This window comes from Drosophila simulans, chromosome 3L (assembly GCF_016746395.2).
Source record: "Drosophila simulans strain w501 chromosome 3L, Prin_Dsim_3.1, whole genome shotgun sequence".
Classification (NCBI taxonomy): domain Eukaryota; kingdom Metazoa; phylum Arthropoda; class Insecta; order Diptera; family Drosophilidae; genus Drosophila; species Drosophila simulans.
Genome location: NC_052522.2, coordinates 21,036,826 through 21,054,617, shown reverse-complemented (window position 1 = coordinate 21,054,617; position 17,792 = coordinate 21,036,826). Strand labels below are relative to the sequence as shown.

At 46.0% G+C, this 17,792-nt stretch overlaps 4 protein-coding genes across 6 annotated transcripts in view; 1 reads left to right on the top strand and 3 right to left on the bottom strand.

Moving 5' to 3' along the window:
- Positions 1-178: 178 nt before the first annotated feature.
- LOC6738997 (adult enhancer factor 1) lies at positions 179-4,719 on the bottom strand. Its single transcript, XM_016171885.3, is given in 3 exon segments — positions 179-2,004; positions 2,068-3,058; positions 4,419-4,719. Coding segments are annotated over 2 exon segments (1,368 nt in total). The 5' UTR covers positions 2,864-3,058; positions 4,419-4,719; the 3' UTR covers positions 179-1,432.
- A 338-nt stretch (positions 4,720-5,057) lies between these two features.
- LOC6738996 lies at positions 5,058-10,334 on the bottom strand. The gene is made up of 5 exons (XM_002085755.4): positions 9,924-10,334; positions 8,736-8,945; positions 8,054-8,269; positions 5,338-7,992; positions 5,058-5,261 (listed from the first exon to the last, which is right to left on the bottom strand). Exons 1-5 carry the CDS (start codon positions 10,060-10,062, stop codon positions 5,134-5,136), a joined length of 3,348 nt encoding a protein of 1,115 aa, XP_002085791.1. The 5' UTR covers positions 10,063-10,334; the 3' UTR covers positions 5,058-5,133.
- On the top strand, positions 5,148-17,777 carry LOC6738995 (HIV Tat-specific factor 1). The gene is made up of 7 exons (XM_016169126.2): positions 5,148-5,287; positions 12,598-13,419; positions 13,479-13,681; positions 16,630-16,796; positions 16,864-17,050; positions 17,103-17,239; positions 17,300-17,777. Exons 2-7 carry the CDS (start codon positions 12,606-12,608, stop codon positions 17,454-17,456), a joined length of 1,665 nt encoding a protein of 554 aa, XP_016032822.1. The 5' UTR covers positions 5,148-5,287; positions 12,598-12,605; the 3' UTR covers positions 17,457-17,777.
- Positions 13,711-17,792, bottom strand: part of LOC6738994 (trichohyalin) — a 41,839-nt gene continuing 37,757 nt past the window's right edge. For 2 of the 3 annotated variants that reach the window (XM_016171883.3, XM_016171881.3), the window contains exons 6-7: positions 17,468-17,716; positions 13,711-16,586 (exon numbers count right to left, since the gene is read on the bottom strand). In XM_016171883.3, coding sequence (XP_016032821.1) covers positions 14,903-16,586; positions 17,468-17,716 — 1,933 coding nt within the window. In that variant the 3' untranslated portion in view covers positions 13,711-14,902. The remainder of the gene's footprint in view (positions 16,587-17,467; positions 17,717-17,792) is intronic. The other variant, XM_016171880.3, reaches the window with a different exon arrangement.

Here is a 17,792-nt window from a genome sequence, read left to right as displayed (position 1 = left end):
GTTTGTTGCGCTTTGAATTCTATAGGAACTTGTTACAGGAGTCTTTTCGGTTTGACCCTTGCTGCAGTTTTTAAAGGTATTTAAAGGCGACCGGCGATTGAAAACAAAAGACAGTCGAGATGTGAGGAAACCAAGGGTTACATACATAAATTAAAGGGCTAACATAAAAAGTCACATGTTGTATTTTTAGAAAATATTATTTTCTCTTTTAAAAAGGTTTTCGTTTACAATTTAGTTAAACTCTCTCCTTAACGCCGCTGCTTTCGCTTTATACATACAAATTGGAGTTGGGCTTTGTACAGAACTTGTTGCTTTCCTATCTCATAATCGTAATTAGTTATGAATTAATTAGCGTTACTTTGTGTTTACTTCATTAACTAATATTTAAACGAAGGCTAGCGTGACAGCTTTTGTGTTTCCAAATTATGCCAATGCTGAAATTAAAACTACTAAGACTAATCAATTAAAATTAACAAAACGCTGATTTAAAAACTATGGCTCTCTAGGGACTAAGAGCTATTTAGATAGTTTCGACCACTTAACACTATTAGAATATTTTTCTTTGCCGTTTTCTGTTCAGGATATTTTTTAAGTTTTGCTGACAAGTTTACGAAGTTAAATAATTCAGCTATTGATTTTATAAACAAATTGTATTTGTGTTAGCCCAGACTAAAACACGCCCTTGCAAGATGGCGAAAAAAAGTAACCAACTTTGAGTTGTACAACAATTTTTCTTAAGCTTTAAATGCTAAATTAAACAACTTAAAAGTGAGTCGGATCAAAAATTTACAATCTGAAACGGGTTGCACTTTGGGAAGTATTTTAGTTAAGTTTTTCGTACACGCAATGGCTTTTTGCTTTTCGGGTTTAGTTTGCTCTTGCTATTAGCAAATTATTTCACTCTAGTTAGGATTAGGTTATTTTATAAGTGAGTAGAGAGGGATTTAATCTATTTCCGGGACTGAGAGGGTTGTGAATGTGAGATGGGGTGCGCTGCTATAGAGACAACTCTCTGCTAAGGTCTTTCATCTGGTTTTTAGTTTAGCTTTACTATTATTTTAGTATTTGTTTCTGTTTACGGTTTGTGTTCTTTTTTGGGGAGCTCTGGGTGCTGGTGTTGGCGCCTTTCGTTTAGCTACTTTTGAAGCGTTTGCTATACAATCATCTTGGTAAGTTCTTAGTCACACATTTAAACCTTAACAACAACAACAATGTTCGCTACAATTAAACAACTAACAACAACGTAAGCGTACACACCAAACATGGCTCACTTCTGGCTCGAACGCTGCTCCTCTTTCTGCTCCTGATCCTGCTCCTGAATTTCCACTACATCCGCTTCTGTTTCCGCTTCCACTTCCGACTCCTGCTCCTGTTCGTCCACTTCATCCGCATTCTCCTCCTTGAGCATGTACTCGAGGAGCAGCTCATCGACTCATCCCTCGCGTTGCGTTTCCGCCGCCGCTGACGTCGTGGCTGTGCCACCATTCGATGGTGACTCCACCTTGATCACTCCAAGCTGCTGCAGTTCCTCTCGTGTGTGCTGGATGCGACCCACCACAACGCCGCCCATGGTCACAAAGCTCCCGTCCGCCGTCACAGCGCCCAATTGCATAGCGCTGGATAAATCCCCTAGAGCGGCCACATTAAAATGATGGTGTGGCGAGCCATCCTGAATGTGTTGGTGCTGCTGGTGATGCTGGGCCACTGACGTGGCGGAGGGCAACGTGGTTATGGTGACTCCACGTTGGTCGATATGCTGCTGCTGCTGGGACGGAGGCGGCGGGTGGTGCTGATGCTGCTGCTGTTGGTGGTGGTGCTGGTGTTGCTGCTGCTGATGGTGGTGTGCCGCCAACGGCATTCGTCCTAGTCACCCCTCATCCTCCTCTGTTTTGATCTTAACAGGAACGTAGACTTTGTCCATGACGTGTATCTTTATGTGGTTGTTAAGCGTGCTGGACTGTCGGAACTGCTTCTTGCAGATGACGCACTCAAAAGGCTTTTCACCTGAAGAATAAGACACAGATCAGTTTCGATCAAAATTGTAGGATAGCACACTTCATCACTCACCCGTGTGGATCTTCACATGGTTGGCCAGCGTGCTCAGCTGTCGAAAATGCTTGGGACAAAAGTTGCAGTTATAAGGCTTCTCGCCCGTGTGGATCTTCAGATGGTTCGTCAGCGTCGACGATTGACGGAAGGTCTTATCACAAACGTTGCATTTGTAGGGCTTCTCGCCAGTATGGATCTTCACGTGGTTGGTCAGTGTGCTTAGCTGTCGGAAGCGACGATCGCAGACGGTGCAGTGGAAAGGTTTCTCCGGCTCGCGGACAGCTCCCCCTCCGCCAACGGCAGCGTTGCCCTCTCCGGGATGCTCGCTATGTCCATTGGCCAGGTAATGCTCACTGTGGATCGTTGTCGGACTATGCGTGGTCAGGTGCGTCAGATGTGGCGGTGGTGGCGGCGGTTGTTGTTGTTCCGCCGCAGCAGCTTGGGCTGCTGCAGCCTGAGCAGCGGCCATGGCCGCTGCTTGGGCGGCACTATGCGCCTCCGCCGAGATCCCGCTTAAGTGCATCTGGAAGGGCAAGGGGAGTTCCGTGGGTGGCGGCGGCACAGAGGGTGGTCCGCTCGACTGCTGTTGCTGCTGCTGATGATGTTGCTGCTGCTGCTGTTGTTGTTGTTGTTGCTGCTGCTGCTGTTGAACCGCCGCCATGTGAGCCGGATGCGTGGCCTGGGTTACCGTCTCATTGTTATTATTGTTTGCTATGGTGGTTTGGGGCTGGGCAGCTACTATGACAATGTCGCAGTTACTGCTCATCGCCGTAGCAGCGGCATGCGCATGGGGCAGGCTTTTGATATGCATCATGGACTGCTCTTGCTGGGATTAGGTAGTCTGGATTCGGGATTCGAAGCTGCAGTTGAATCTGATGGAATAGTGGAGGGAGACTGTGGTACCTCGGTGACTTGAACAGAAAGCTGGCTAACAAACTAAGATCGATGCTTCAAAAATGCCACGACATGCTCATCTTGGGCGCTTCTCTGATGTTGTTGCTGCTAGTGCCTGTGTTTGGAGAAGGGAGATTGGGATTAGTTGAGTCGGCGGCTTGGCTTTTTGGTATGCAAAAATATGTGAGGAATTCCCAAAACATACGAAATACCTAACTGCGAAATTATAAATCTAAATTATTCAATAGCTGACACACTTCGATAGCTGGGCTCCCAGCTCCAGCTCCACCTCCTCCCCTTGAAGACCCCTTCCATACATTCCTATGGTTCTTTGTATGCCCTTATTAGTGAAACGCATTGAAGCCCATTTTGTTTCCTAACCAGCATATTACTCCTTCCGTTTTCTTTAAGATTTTTTTAGGCAAACTTCTCTACATACATAAGTATTTGGAAGTACATGGCTTACATACATATATATGTACATGTTTGTAAGGATATAACTGGCTTACTTTACGATTTAAAAGTAAGTTTTAAATCATTTTGGTATAATGATTAACGCATTAGGGAGTCAAAGCAATATTCTTGCGAAAGTTAAATATTTTCGAACTTTATGACATTTATTAAAGAGCCTTACTAATATTAAACTCATGAGGAAATTGTGATGTGTCATTTTTTAATTAGATCCATATCGGATGACCAAAGGCCGAATCCTTAATAGATTTTTATTAATGCGAGGGTATCAAAACATCGAATATGCGTCAAAGTGCATAAATTATTAAACATACGATTATGCATTTTGAAACAAAATAAAAACGCGCGCTGCCTGCATGCATGTAACTTTTAATATATTTTTTGAACGCTGGTTTTTACGTCCGCCGGACAAGTTACCTGGCCCGCCCCATGCTCCGCACCACCCCCCTACCACACACACACAGACAGACACTGAGGCCAACACAACACGCACACACATGGAGCACTCAGGTATCTCTCTTTTTTGTGTTGAATTGACAGCGTGTTACTTTCTCGCCAAATTACATGTGTTTTTCTGGCAACTTAAGAAGTTAGTGATAACTTTACCTATTGGATAACAATCGAAACGGAGGCGAGATCGTCAGGATTCCGAACTGACCTTTTTTGGGCGGGCTTTTTGGGTGATATTTTCCCCTTTTTTCAAAAGCAGTTTTTCCACTAACACGTTGCCTTCAGATCGCCCCTCGCGGTCCCCTCTTCTGCTAAAAGTCACAACCACTTTCAGTCGCACACACATATGGACATCACTAGCGCACACACGTACACGTACTGTGTAAAAGCTCTTTTGAGGTTAGGAGACTTTTAATTTTGGAGCTCTCCGCTCGAAAATGTCCATTGTTTTTCACACGTCTATAAACTCTACTTTTGCCAAATGATTCCAAATGGAATTGGGTATACTGAGAGGCACACTTGAACTATTTTCGGGCGCCCACACATTGACCTACCTTTCCATTTTGTGGCTGTGCTGTGTGGGGCCTTTCAGGTTTAGATTTCCCCCGTTTTACATCATTTTCCGCACTCGATTCGGTTTTTTGGGGGATATGGGCCTTCCGCAGGGTGTTCGCGCTTTGCTCTCGCCTATCAGAATCGGGTCCTCACAGCATTATCTGTGGCTGGGTCTTCATTTATAAAAAGCGTATAAACGTTAGAAAAATAGTACAAATATTTCTTTTCTTTTTTTACTGTTTCGCGTACAAAATAGACGCGAATGAACTAGTGCCAATTGGGGATGGGCGATAGCTATGGGGGACCTGTTACTGATCACGAGTGTGAAGGAATCACGATGACTGCTCTGACTCATAGGGAAAGTTGGTATAACAGATAAAATTTGGGAAGAGTCACAGATTTATTTAGGCCAGAAAATATTTATAATTATTTTTTCCCTAACGTATTAGTATAAAATCACAAATCATTTTCTAACGGGACTCCTCGTGAATATCGAATGTGCCATCTCTATGCTAAATGAGCTAGTTCCACTGGAGCCATTCACATGGGACCGTGCAAGTTTTCTAAGGTTGTTGGTAGGTTTTTTCCTCCCGCCACAGTACGGTCACACTGCCTGGTGCAGAACTTTTCTATAAAAATTTCGTTTGCATTAGTTTTTATTAAATTGTACTTCAAGACCAAATGCAATTGCTCAGAAAAGTGCTGTTGCAAGTTTTATAAAATCGTGCAGACCCGCGACGCCTGCGCCTGATCGCCATGTGCCTGTCCATTGGTTAAGCTCAGCTCGCTGTTAACTTTGTTTGTGTTTTTGTTGTGACTTCCAGCCGGCGGACGCAGTTCATCTGTTTGGAAGATAAGCAGGATTTGGGTAAGTATATACTGAAGGAATTGTTTTATTTCAAAACCAATAAAAGGTACCTTCAATCCTGACCGCCTTTTCGTTACGGCACGAGAGCCTGTCCATCACCTGCTGCACGAATCCCTTAGCGTCTTCCTCCTTCTGCTGGGCCACAGCTTGAACATGGGAATTTGCCCTCAGTTGCATGGCCCGGATGTCATCCTGCATTGCCTTCTTACTGCGCTCCACCACTGCATCCAGAGGGTCTTCAAAGGTAGTGCTTGGCTCGAAGATGTTGCCATTACCATTGCCATTTCCTGCGGAATTGTGGTTTGAGTTTACAGAGGCTGTTGTTCGTTCATCCTCCTCGTTGGAACCCAACGTTGTGGTGGTCTTTGGTGCCCCCTCTTTGAAGGACAAGTCATCCTCGCCGCGAGGTGTGGAACATGGCGTGGTCTGTGGATCCGCCTCCCTCGCCGCTTTTATCTGAAACAATGAGGAGATGTTTTCCTTGGCGCCCTGGACTTCAGTAGAGATCTTGCTGGTCACCGAATCCATGGCCCTGCCCATCGAATCCTTTGTTTCAGAGGCTGCTTTGACCGCATTACTGCCCGCCTGCTCCACTGCATGCATTGCACTACTTCCTGCTTGTTCCACTGCGTGCATTGCATCGCTGGCCATCCGCTGGGCACCTTTACCCGCCGCTCCTACTGCTCCGCCCACGGTATCTACGGCTCCTCGAGCTCCAGTAGCCATTCGCTCGCCTACAGCCTCCATGGCATCACGAGCTCCATTTGCTGCATTTCTTACCGCTGTTTGAATCGAGTTACGCGTGGAGTCCATGACATCCATCGCGTCTTCGCCGACTTTGGACGCCGCCTCCTCAGAGTTCGTCACAATTTTGTGAACGTGCTCCTCCACACGTTGCATTATTTGCTCTCCATCTGATTCCAGATCCTCAACGGAGCTCTCCAATGGTGTATCTGGCATTTGTTCCTCTACCTTGGACGTCACATCCACTCCGTCGTTTATGAAGCGTATTTCGTTGATCACTTTGCTGCTGTCCGTTGAGTCCTTCGTTGTGGTTATTTCCACGGCCAGGTGCTCGTCGTCTTCCGTGGGCGGTGTTGGTGTGTTCACCTGAATTTTGGCCGTAGGTACTTCCTCCACTGTGTCCAGACTAGAGACCAGTTCCGGAGAAGTCCTCTCCAGATGGTCATGGTCCATGGCAGACTCGTATGAAAAGTTTCGTATCGGCGTCTTTTTTACCGTCTGCGGTGTGCTAGAACTACTGCTCTCGGGATAAGGCGTGCGTGGGCGTAAAAGTGTTTCCTGGCTGCCTGGCACTTTCGGCTTATGATCAACTAATTGCATATCCTGTGCGGATTTATTCGATCTTAAAGATTCTGTGGGGGAATTGGGAGGGGTGGGTGTATGTGTAGGAGGAGTGGGTAGCTTCTGCATCGATTCCATAGGCTTGACAGGAGATGAGTTTGATTTTATTGAAGATTCTAGGCTTTTAGCTGGTGATCCTTTTGTTTTCACAGGGGAATCGATTGGTTTTAGTGATGATTCTTTTGTATCCGCTGGTATTACGGGGGACTCTACAGGTGCCGATGGCTCCATCTCCTTATATCCATTATTGGTTTTGATTGCTTGACTTGTTACAGCCGTGTTCGGACTGTGCGCTGATTTTTCTTGATCTGTGGCGCTTTCATTTTCATTTCCGGGTGCAACCCGCCCCTCGATTTGATGAACTTCCTCTTTTTCAGAAATATTTGAGTTTGGACCCATTTCATCACTACCCTTTGGTTCATTGTGTCCTTTAGGCATAAAGTCTCCACTTTCGATATTTGCATTCAAGTCCTGGTAACGAGTTAAATCTGACTTTTCTTCTGGTTTCTCACCATTAATTAAATGCTTCACTGCCTCCATGGCCGCCGCTGTTCCGGCTCCTGCTGCAGCTGCCAATCCTCCCACAGTAGTCGACATTGATTGATCCTCAGTTTCCTCCATACCCTCTTGTTTGGTTAGGCTTCTTCCGCTGTGTGTCCTAATCTCCTCTTTGTTTCCATTGGCATCAGTCGGCTGCAACGCAAGACTACGGCTCACGTAGCGATTTGGTTCAGCTGATCCATTTACAGATGCAGACGACATCGAGGAACGCGGTATGCCCTGCACCAGGACGTGTTGATCCCCCACTGCGATGTCCAATAGTCGCAGGTTCTTAAACTTGGAAATTTCACGGAAGGTCTTCAAATGATGGCCGCTCTCCGAGAACGTAGTAAAGAACTTGTTGGCCTTGCTGAGAACCGCATAGAAGGAGAATCCTTTAAGCAGCTTCCAGATGGGTCCGTTTTCCTCGCAGTCGTAGTCATAGAAACGTTGGAAGACCAGACTCTTGTTCCGCAGCGACTCGAAGCTGCGATAGATGCTGCCCGCATTGGTCACAATGTACACCTCGCTGGTCTTGGAAATGTGCATAAAGATGATGGCTTCGGTGGGCGGCAGATTTTTCTGCAGCTCGGTGAAGCGCGGAAAGACGAACTCGTTGAGGTGGCCGGTGAGAAAGAGGTTCCCGGTGGCGGTCAAAACCAGAGTGGACTCCGGTCCGCAGGCAAACTGCTGCACCGGTGCATCAAGACGAATCTCTACCGGATGACCATCGTAGTCTGCCTCTAGTTCTCCTAACTGCAGCTGGGCATTGGAGCCACAACCAATCAAACGACCAGTGGCTTTAAAAGAGAGATTATGAAGGTGAACTCATACACATTTTCTTTTCCTTTGAATACTTACTGGTCAGCACTGCAAAGTGCTCCTTGCCCGCTTGGACTGTCATAAAGTTGTCCGTCTCCTCGTTCTTGGAGAGGTAATCATCGAACTCTTCCAACCGAAAAGGCTTCCGGATAATGGCGCATGGCTGCTGATCAACTTGGGCGCTCGTAAAGTGCTGAGCCACATGGGTATCCTCGGGAAAGATATTGCGACCCGTGAAAAAGATTTCGTTGGAGTCTGAAGAAATTGTTTATATGCGGATTATAAACTAAATTCATTAAAATTATCAAATGTGTTGTGAAAGTTCGTTGTCGTAGCCACGTGGTTTTCTACCAATTTGAGATATGACTTCTATCAATTCAAAATTGATTTTGAACATTCCATTTAAACATTGCCTAAGTTTTTACTTTTCTCCTTGAATACCTGTTTGATAGACTTCCATATATCTGATATTACTGATATCTTAATATAAGGCATATATTTAGTTAAGTCCTTTCAACGTTTGTTCTTACTAATAACTTTGATACATTAGTATAACCTACTCATTGAATCATAAACACACAACTGAGCAGCAAAACAATTGTCCAATTGCTGCCATTTACTAAACTTTTTCCCCAAAACTAAAACTTTCGGTTAGGCCAATTTCTTAGGTGACACATGCTCCGAGTTGACGAACTTCCTCCATATTTGTTGATTCACTCACGTGTTAGCATCACGGCCCAGTGATTGCCGAAGGCGACGTCGCAAATCTTTAATCCGAGGGTTTTCAAGGCCTTCACGCAGGTGGGTTTGGTGACGATGTCCCCGTTGCCGTTGTGGCTGCCGCCGCTCTTTTTGCCGGAGGCTCCGCCATGGCCACCAATGCCGAGCTGTCCGTAGTGGTTCTCGCCCCAAACAAATAGCCGTCCAGATTCTGTAATTGATAAGAACGGTTTGACATTTGCTTTGGCTTTCACCTGCTGCTGGTAGCTTTTGTTTTTGGTTGTTTTATTATGTTTGGCGGGGGGTTGTTCCCTTTTCTTGACTTTTATTGATTGAGAAAGTGTGCGCGCGGGTGTGGGCCAATCCCATGAATAACCCAAACCCTCAATCCCACAACGTTTCAACTATTTAACTGCTCCCCCGCATAAGTTAACGCCTCAATTACGTTAGCTTCGGTTTTAGTTTCAGTTTCGGTTTCGGTTTTTGGGGCTTTACTTCGTGAGTTCTCTCCATATTTCAGGTATTTTAACGCCGCGTCTGACCCCATTAGTTGTCGAAGTTGCCGTGATTTGAAGTGCTTGGTCAGCTTTACTGGGTCTAACGTGGATTTTAAGCTTATGTAATACGGGCTTAGTGTGGGATAAATATAGTACATTAAAAGTAATATCCTTAATGATATATCATATATACATATATATTTTTCACTATTCTGTTGATACATCACCAGTGGTCTTTTGGACGATTTATTAAAGAAGTAGTACAGATTATATACCACCCTATACGTAGAGTTCCAAACAACTTTCCCAACATAAGATTTTCTCTATGTGCCAGATTTTCAGGGAATATACTGATGTATTCGATTTCTGTGGGGATTGTCAGGATGAAATATTCAAAACACCCCTGCAATACACCTAATTCTGGTTACAAATTTGTCGGGCTGCAAAAGCCGGCTATAATTTAGTAATTCAATAGACCCAGCAACACGAAAAACACGGACTCAAGACTGGGCCAACAAGAAAGTGAAAGTAAGCTGAACGGCAGAGCTTATTATTATTTAAAGAAAATTGCAGCCAACATGCAATGCACGGCGCACAGACAACCGACCGACAATAGATTTTCACTTGACCACTTGACTGGAGTCAAAGGATTGGTGGTGAGCAGTGTAAGGACTTTGGGGTCATGTAGTTACCACAAATGACAGCGCTCTGGTTTGGACCGGAAATCAGGCGCTTCACAGGATCGTTTTTGATGTAAAAGTAGCTTTGGGTATTCTCCGCCAGATGGGATTTGCCCAGGGTGAAAATGGCTCCGCTAGCAGGTATATCCATTTTGGGATTATGTGTCTCTCTGTATTTGCGTTTTTAACTTTATATGCTAAACTTTTATTGATTTTAGTATTAGTGAGTCTCTTGCATATTTTTCGCCGGCTGCATTTGAAATGCTTGTGGGGAGGCCCCTAGGCGCACATATCTGTACACAACAATGCCATTTGGAGTTGCGTGCTCTCAATTCCCGAGGCGGTTTATTCCGTGGCTACTCTGGCCGGCACTTGCGGTCAGTCGAACGTCCCAGCGCGTACTGGTCAGTGAGGACGGCTGGGGCTAGCACTCTAGCAGGCTAACTGGGTAGTTGGCTAGCTGGCTAACCATTAGCCACCGACTCACACACGACCACACCACCCACAAACGGGCCATCAATATTGGGCCATTTTGGCTGGCGTTGCTTGGCCCTTATAGGTATGCTATGGAAATGTGAGCGAGTGAGTTTGGCCCAGCTAAGGAGTGAGTCACCCTACTCTGTCCGTTTTTTCCGAGTTAAGTTATTCCGTGCGCCAAAGAGCGAGTATGGGAATTCGGTTTTTTCGGCCTGGAGTTTCGGTTCACCCGCTCCCCTTCATGGTATTTATGGCATTTGTGAGTAATGTTTGCAAATCTCTCGGAATACGAGCCACGGTAAAAATAACATTATTTTTGTGTGTGATTGGGTCGTTTCTTTTCCCTTTCACTGCGCATAAGTCCCGGTTTCGTCTCCTCCAGAAGCCAAATTCCTTTCCCCTGACCTGTTGACATTTGGACAGGATGAGTGTCCTGCGAATTCGCGACATTTCTGAAAAGTTAATTAATTCACGTTTGGGCGTTGGAATGGCGTCGTTTAGCCGAAATTGGGTAACTATTTTATGACCTCCAAGGCGCCGTCATAAAACTGAGCCAACTGGCTAGTGCTTTCCACATTTGCAGGCTTTCGCAGACAATTTGCGTCAATTAATTGATTTCTGCTGGCATCCCAAGAAGGTTTCATTTGATTTCCGTACTTTGTTATGCAATAAGTGCGTTCCCATCGATTGGGAAAGGCAAAGGTGTGCGGACACAGGTTGAATAATTATCTGACTGTGCAGCTAAACTTCAGAATGGCTTATTCGGATCTGATATGCATTTATATATGTATAGGAGTCTCATAAACTCTTAGTTATGCCAAATTATCCAACATTGAAACACGATAATATAACATATTTACAGGTTAAGGTTTTCCATCTAAGCAAGAGAGAAGAACATCACAGTTGCTCGACTTTCAGATACCCATTACTCAGCCAGTGGAAGTGCGAGAAAGAAAATCGGATACTCGAGGAACTCGACTATTGCATTCTCTCTTACAAGGGTATATAAGATTTGACTTGCTGAGGCTTGTTTTCTCTTTAGTTCAGTATTTTGCATAGGAACGTGTAGTCCCAGTTTGGAGTCTAAACATTCTGTATTATATGCCACACTTTGCCTTCTTCATGTGGAAGCCGTGAGCGTTTCGAGTATGTACTCAAATGTCTATGTAATTTATGAATCCCCTAACAAAGTTGTTTGGCCTGCAAACTGCAATTGCCCCTGCCGTGCTCTCCGCCCCTTTTCCGCTTTTCCCTGTGGGCGAGGAGTGGGCATGGTCTGTTGCATGTGCCAGTTTGCCAGGGAGTTCCCCTCCTTAGTCCAAATCCCCTGGTGGATCCGCCTTTATCCGCTGACTGTGCAGGAATAGTGAATCTTGTGCGAGTACATGCAAATGCTGCCCACTCGTTGATCGTTGAACTCGGAACCTCTGTGGTTTTTGAGCCTATTTTTAGTGGCCTTAAGTTGTGACAATTAGACCGAGTCCATTGAACCCTCTTCGATTGGGTTAAGATGTTGGGGATGACGTAAAGCGATTCGGTCAAGAACCTGCGAGTCAGCTGCCGGAACTCTCAAGCGATGTGTCAATAGGTTGACAAATCTATTTGGCTTCTGCTTCTAAATTGTACTTTCCGGGCCAAAGGTTGATTGAACCTGGCGGTCAGTTCAGGGGAATCGATTCGAAAAGCGAAAAAGGAGAAGGGTTCCCTGTCCCAAATATAACACGAAATTAGTTGACCTTCAGCGGGCCGGCGGTATCCAAGTCCTTTTTCCCCGACACTGTTTGTGTTCTTTCTTGGGATTTGTGTTGGTCTTTTCTTATGCCGCCCAGAAAGTGGCGTGCGCTTTTCATTTCATTTTATTACCCGACCCAAGCTTGACCCACACACACATACTGGAATACATGGGGGAAAAATGGCAATCATTGTGTAAATTGTTTACCTCGCCTGGCGAGAGGTGCAAAAAAGAAGCATGGTGTTTTCCCGGTGCCTTCTTGGAATGCTCTCTCATTCCTCACCCTTATTGTTCTTCAATGTCAAGCAATATGGGCACGTTCCTGCAATTTAGTTTTGTTGTTTCACGTGGTGATTATTTGTTGTCCTGGGAAAAAAATGAAATGAGCTGGGAATTAGGCGACTGTCCCGCCCACGCAGCAATAAAGGAGAGGAAGAAACTAAATGTAGTCTACTTCTCGACTTGGTTTAATTACAGAACGCAAAATGAGCGACGAAGGTGAATGTAAATCGGAGCAGCTGGAGAAATCCGAAGAAGCGGAGGAAAAAAAGGAAAAGGTAGAAGGGCAGGAAGCGACATCACCAATTCCCAACACCATTTCAGTCCCAGAAGTTGATGACACGGCTACGGAAAATAAAAACCAATCGGATAATCACGCGGACAAAACGGACGAAACTTCATCTCAGGACTTCGCCGCCTACGAGGAGCACATGACCTATGGAGCGGATGGCGGGGCTATATACACCGATCCCAGCACGAAGCAGAAATACAAGTGGTGCGCCACCGGAAACAATTGGCAACCCCTAAGCATTGATGAAACAGTTGCTGGACAGGCTGGTGATCCCTACGAAAACGAGCACTACAAGTGGTGTCCCAAAACCCAGCAGTGGTTGCCCAAAAAACAGGAAACTGAAACGGAGCACTACAAGTGGGATGACGAGAAAAAGAAGTGGGTACCAAAGCAACCGAACCAGGAAGGGGTTTACGGTGTGGATGAGCATGGTGAGCGTACTTACACCGATAAGGATGGAGTCGAGTTCTTTTGGGATGCAACCAAGAGTGCTTGGTTCCCCAAGATCGATGATGATTTTATGGCCCGCTACCAAATGAACTATGGATTCATTGACAACACTTCAGCGGGGGAGAAAGAGAAGGCTGAAAAGGAGGCGGCTGAGGCCAAGAGAAAGGAGGAGGAACTCAAGCGTATGACGGCAGAGGCGGAAGCTGCCATGTCCAGAGACAATCCAGCATCCAGCGCTGCAGTGCCCACTGGCAAGCGAAAGGCCCAGGAGCCCCCAAGTACGTGGTATTCGACATTTAGATTCATTACCTATTTTTTAATGATAATCTTGTTTTAGAATGGTTCGAAATGGATCCCTCGCAGAACACCAAGGTGTACGTCTCCAATTTGCCCCTGGACATTACTATGGATGAGTTTGCCGATCTGATGGGCAAGTGTGGCATGGTCATGAGAGATCCGCAGACCCAGAAGTTCAAGCTGAAACTATATGCCGAAAAGGATGGACAAATCAAGGGCGATGGCCTGTGTGATTATATCAAGGTAAGTGTTAAACTAAAACTCCGGATTCATTCTCTTTGTTTTGTGTTTTTTCAAACTTTATTCATTATTTTACTTTGTTTGCGCCTTAACTAGAATTTATCTTGCATAAATATTATATGGTAATTTTATCATATGTTTTCGTATTACATTTGTGTACTGCTTTCCTCTTTCATGATTTCTTTGCTAACGTTTCGCTGACTATTTAGTTTTATTCGCTTTTCATTTCTCCGTGTGTAGAGTAATAATATTTAAAATTGGTTAGTTTACTATTAAAATGCATTTACTTGGCTGTAAAATTGCTTTTCCTTTCGATTACATTCCCGTCCTTGCCAGCTTTCAATTTCAACATTAAACGAAACAAAATGTACTGAAAGTTGCCTTCGAGGTTTTTTCCTTTTTTTTGTTTTGCCTTTCGCGTTTGAGGTATTAAAAAATACATAAAAATTTACATTTAAACATACTTTAGTTATTACATACATCTTTGTAAAATATAGTTTTGTAAACTAGAAGTTAGGAAATGGTCGGTGACCATCCGATGATGTTATCAAAAGATTATTAGTAGTAAATTATTGCTTCGCTGTGCCCGATTCGAGGACACCGTAGGCAAACCGAGTGTGGGGAGGCATGGGACTTGGACACTGCTGGGCTCTGACCCAAAGGAGTTTTCCATTCAATCTTACGTTTTACTCACTATAAATATTTCCGTAGTTCTGTGCTTGAGTTTAAAAAATTGATTTTGCGTCTGTGGGGTTTATTGGCTCTAAAATTGATTGCTAACTTCTAGTTCGGTTATTAAGGAAACATGCGTGACTGGTTGCCGTGTGTTTACGGTGTGTCCTGTGCGCTGTGTGAGTATGTGGCGTGTCCATATCCTAAACCTATATATAGTATATCTTTACTGTACAGTACTAAAATAGCTAGCGAAGCGCATGGAGATTGGGTTTCCTGCTCGATCGAAATGCAATTGAAATTGAAATTTGATTCCCCTTAACCGACAAAATCTGCTTCGCAGCGATGTTCCTTCATTCTCCTTTCTCTTCTGGTAAATAATACTTTTGCGTGTTCATCTTGTGTTTTGTTTTAATTAAAGCACAAAGAAAACAATCGAAAAGGGATCGACTGGGCAACGGTGCGTATGTGGAACCAATTGTGATCGATATGTCTCGGTTAGTATTGGTTAGTGCGGGGTGATTTGACTGCCGCCAGGACTTCTATGGACTTCTACTCGTTGTCGTCCAATCGCATGGCTTGCTGTATCCTCTTCAGTTCCTTTGCCCGCTGGTCACGTTCCTTTTTCTCCTTCAGCTGCTTGCGCCGTTTGCGCATCTCGATAAACTTCTTCTGGTCCTCGGGACTCAGCGCCGAGATTCGAGTCACGTACTCACGCCTCTTCTCCTCCAACTTGGCCTTGACTTCCTCGTCGGCCTTCTTCTTGGCCGCCTCCACGCGTCGCTTCTGCTCGGCGGCCTTGGCCTCTTCGGCAGCCCGTTCCTCCGCCTCCTTGGCTTTACGCGCCTCTTCCGCCTGTCGCATGTCATCTTCCAGGCGCTGCTTCACTTTGCGTTCCTCTTCAGCCACTTCCTTGCGCAGCATTTCCTCCTCCTCAGCTAATTTTTTCTCCGCGGCCTCGCGGAGTGCTATTTCCCGCTCGCGCTGGAGCTTCTGCTCCTCGCGCCGCTGGTTTTCCTCGTGCAGGCGCTTTAGTTCCTTTTCCTCAAAGCGGCGAGCCTCCTCAAGCCTCTCCAGTTCCAGGCGCTTTTCCTCCTCCTCCTGCTCGCGTCGAATCTGCTCCTGTCTCTCGTCCTCCTGTTTCTTTAGCTGCTCTTTCAGCTTTAGCTCCTCAAGTCGCTTGGTTTCATGGGCCTCGGCAAGTTGCTTCTCCCGCTCGGAATTGGCCAGCCTTATGCGCTCTGCATACAGATCACGCAGTCGCTTCTCTTCAGCCAGACGCTTGGCATGGTTTTGGCGATCCTGTTCCTCCTGTTCCTCGCGCTGTTTGCGGCGCTGCTCTTCGCGCTCTCGTCGCTGTTGTGCCTCCAGTTCGCGTTGCTTTTGGATGCGCTCCAGCCGTAGCTTCTCTGCTTCCTCGTCGGCTGCGTGCTGGCGGTCTGCTTCAGCCTGCCGTTGCTTCAGTAGCTCGAGCTCGCGCTCACGCTTTTGCTGCTGGTATTCCCGTTCTTGCTTCTCTCGCTCCTGCTTAGCTTTAAGTTCGCGGAGTTGCTGTTCTTGGTTTTCCTTAAGCTCTTGCTGGTGGTTCCTAGCCTGCTGTTCGTCCTCCTCCTGTTTGAGTCTATCCTGCTCCTCCCTGTTCCTTTGTTCCTGTTCATCGCGTTGCTTCTGCTGTTCTTCCCTTAGTTTCTTTTCCTGTTCATTTCTTAGCTTCTGTTCGTGCTCGTCCCTTTGTTTCTTATCCAGATCCTCACCAGATCGCTGACGCAGTTCATCGATCACTTGGGGTTTGGGTTCATCGTGCTGCAATCGCTGCCGGCGCTGCTGTTCCTCCCGCTGCAATCGCTGGCGTTCCTCCTTAAGGCGACGTTGCCTTTCGCGCTTTTGTTCCCGAGCCAACTTCTGGCGTTCCTGCCGACGCAGCTGTCGGCGACGTTCCCTTTCCCGTTGGCGTTGCAATTTACGATCGTACTGGGTCATCTGCTGAGGCGTGGGTGAGGGAGCCAGGACATCATTAGACTGGCTAACCGGTTGGGTAGTAGTTGGCGCAACAGTTGAAGTACGAGGACGATTCCTTTGGCGTTGCTGTGCTGGCTGGTAGTTCACATCGTTGGGATGTTGATTCTGATTCTTGGTCTGACGGTTCCTGTGGTTGTTGCGACGATTGTTATTGCGTCGACGGTCGGGAATAATCATCTCTTCGTCGCTGTCCTCGGCCTTGACGCGCCGGTGGTACCTAGAAGATACATTAGTTACAAGTTAGTTTGTTTCTATTTCAGGTGGAGAGTGTCAATCTGGCGCTGAAAATTCTAGACGAGTACAATCTGCGTGGCCACAAGATCCGTGTCCAGAGGGCTCAGTTCCAAATGCGTGGAGAATACAATCCCGCTCTGAAGCCCAAGCGCAAGAAGAAGGACAAAGAGAAATTGCAAAAGATGAAGGAAAAGTGAGTAATCCAAAATGAGTGTTGTATTAAAAGATTGTCGAATTTTACACTTTAACGACATTTTTAGGTTATTTGATTGGCGTCCAGATAAAATGCGTGGCGAACGGTCAAAGAATGAGAAAACCGTCATCATCAAAAACCTCTTCACCCCAGAACTCTTTGAGAAGGAAGTGGAGCTCATATTGGAGTACCAAAACAATCTGCGGGAGGAGTGCAGCAAATGCGGGATGGTCCGTAAAGTGGTTATCTATGATGTAAGAAAACGAAAGTTTCTCGAAATCTTCTCTAAAATAGTTCCCATTTCAGCGCCATCCTGAGGGCGTTGCCCAGATCAACATGGCCTCACCGGAGGAAGCTGACCTCGTTATTCAAATGATGCAGGGGCGTTTTTTTGGACAGCGGCAACTAAGTGCGGAGTCCTGGGATGGCAAGACGAAATACAAGTAAGTTTCGAAATGAGATTGTCTAAAAAAATAATTGCTAATTCCTAATTTCTGTTTTAGAATTGACGAATCAGCTGTGGAGGCGCACGAACGGCTTTCCAAATGGGATGAATTCTTGGCAGAAGAAGAAACCGATAAAAAAGCTTCCGAGGAAAAGAAGGAGGAGGACGTTGACTCGCCCGAAACCCAGCTTTTGCCAGGGGACGCCACACCTTAGTTTTCATTTACCTGCGATCGTTTTCACGCGGTTCAAGGATCTCCAGGACCACCTCGTTGGCCTGCTCGTTCGGATAGGTGGCGTTCCAGCGGTTGTAGATCTTGTAGCGATTGGGACCGCTCACCTTTGGCATCTTGTGCTGGCATATGAAGCGCAGCTTATCCGAGCAGGGCCGCGCCGACCAGCGGTACTTGAGACTTGGATCGTAGATGGCACAGTTATTATCCAGCGGTTGGCTGTTGGAGATAAGTTGCACATAGCTAGAATTGTTGCTTAAGCGTTAAATCAATCTACAGAAATAAAGGAAGAAAGGAAAGAGCATCTGAGAGATGAGAT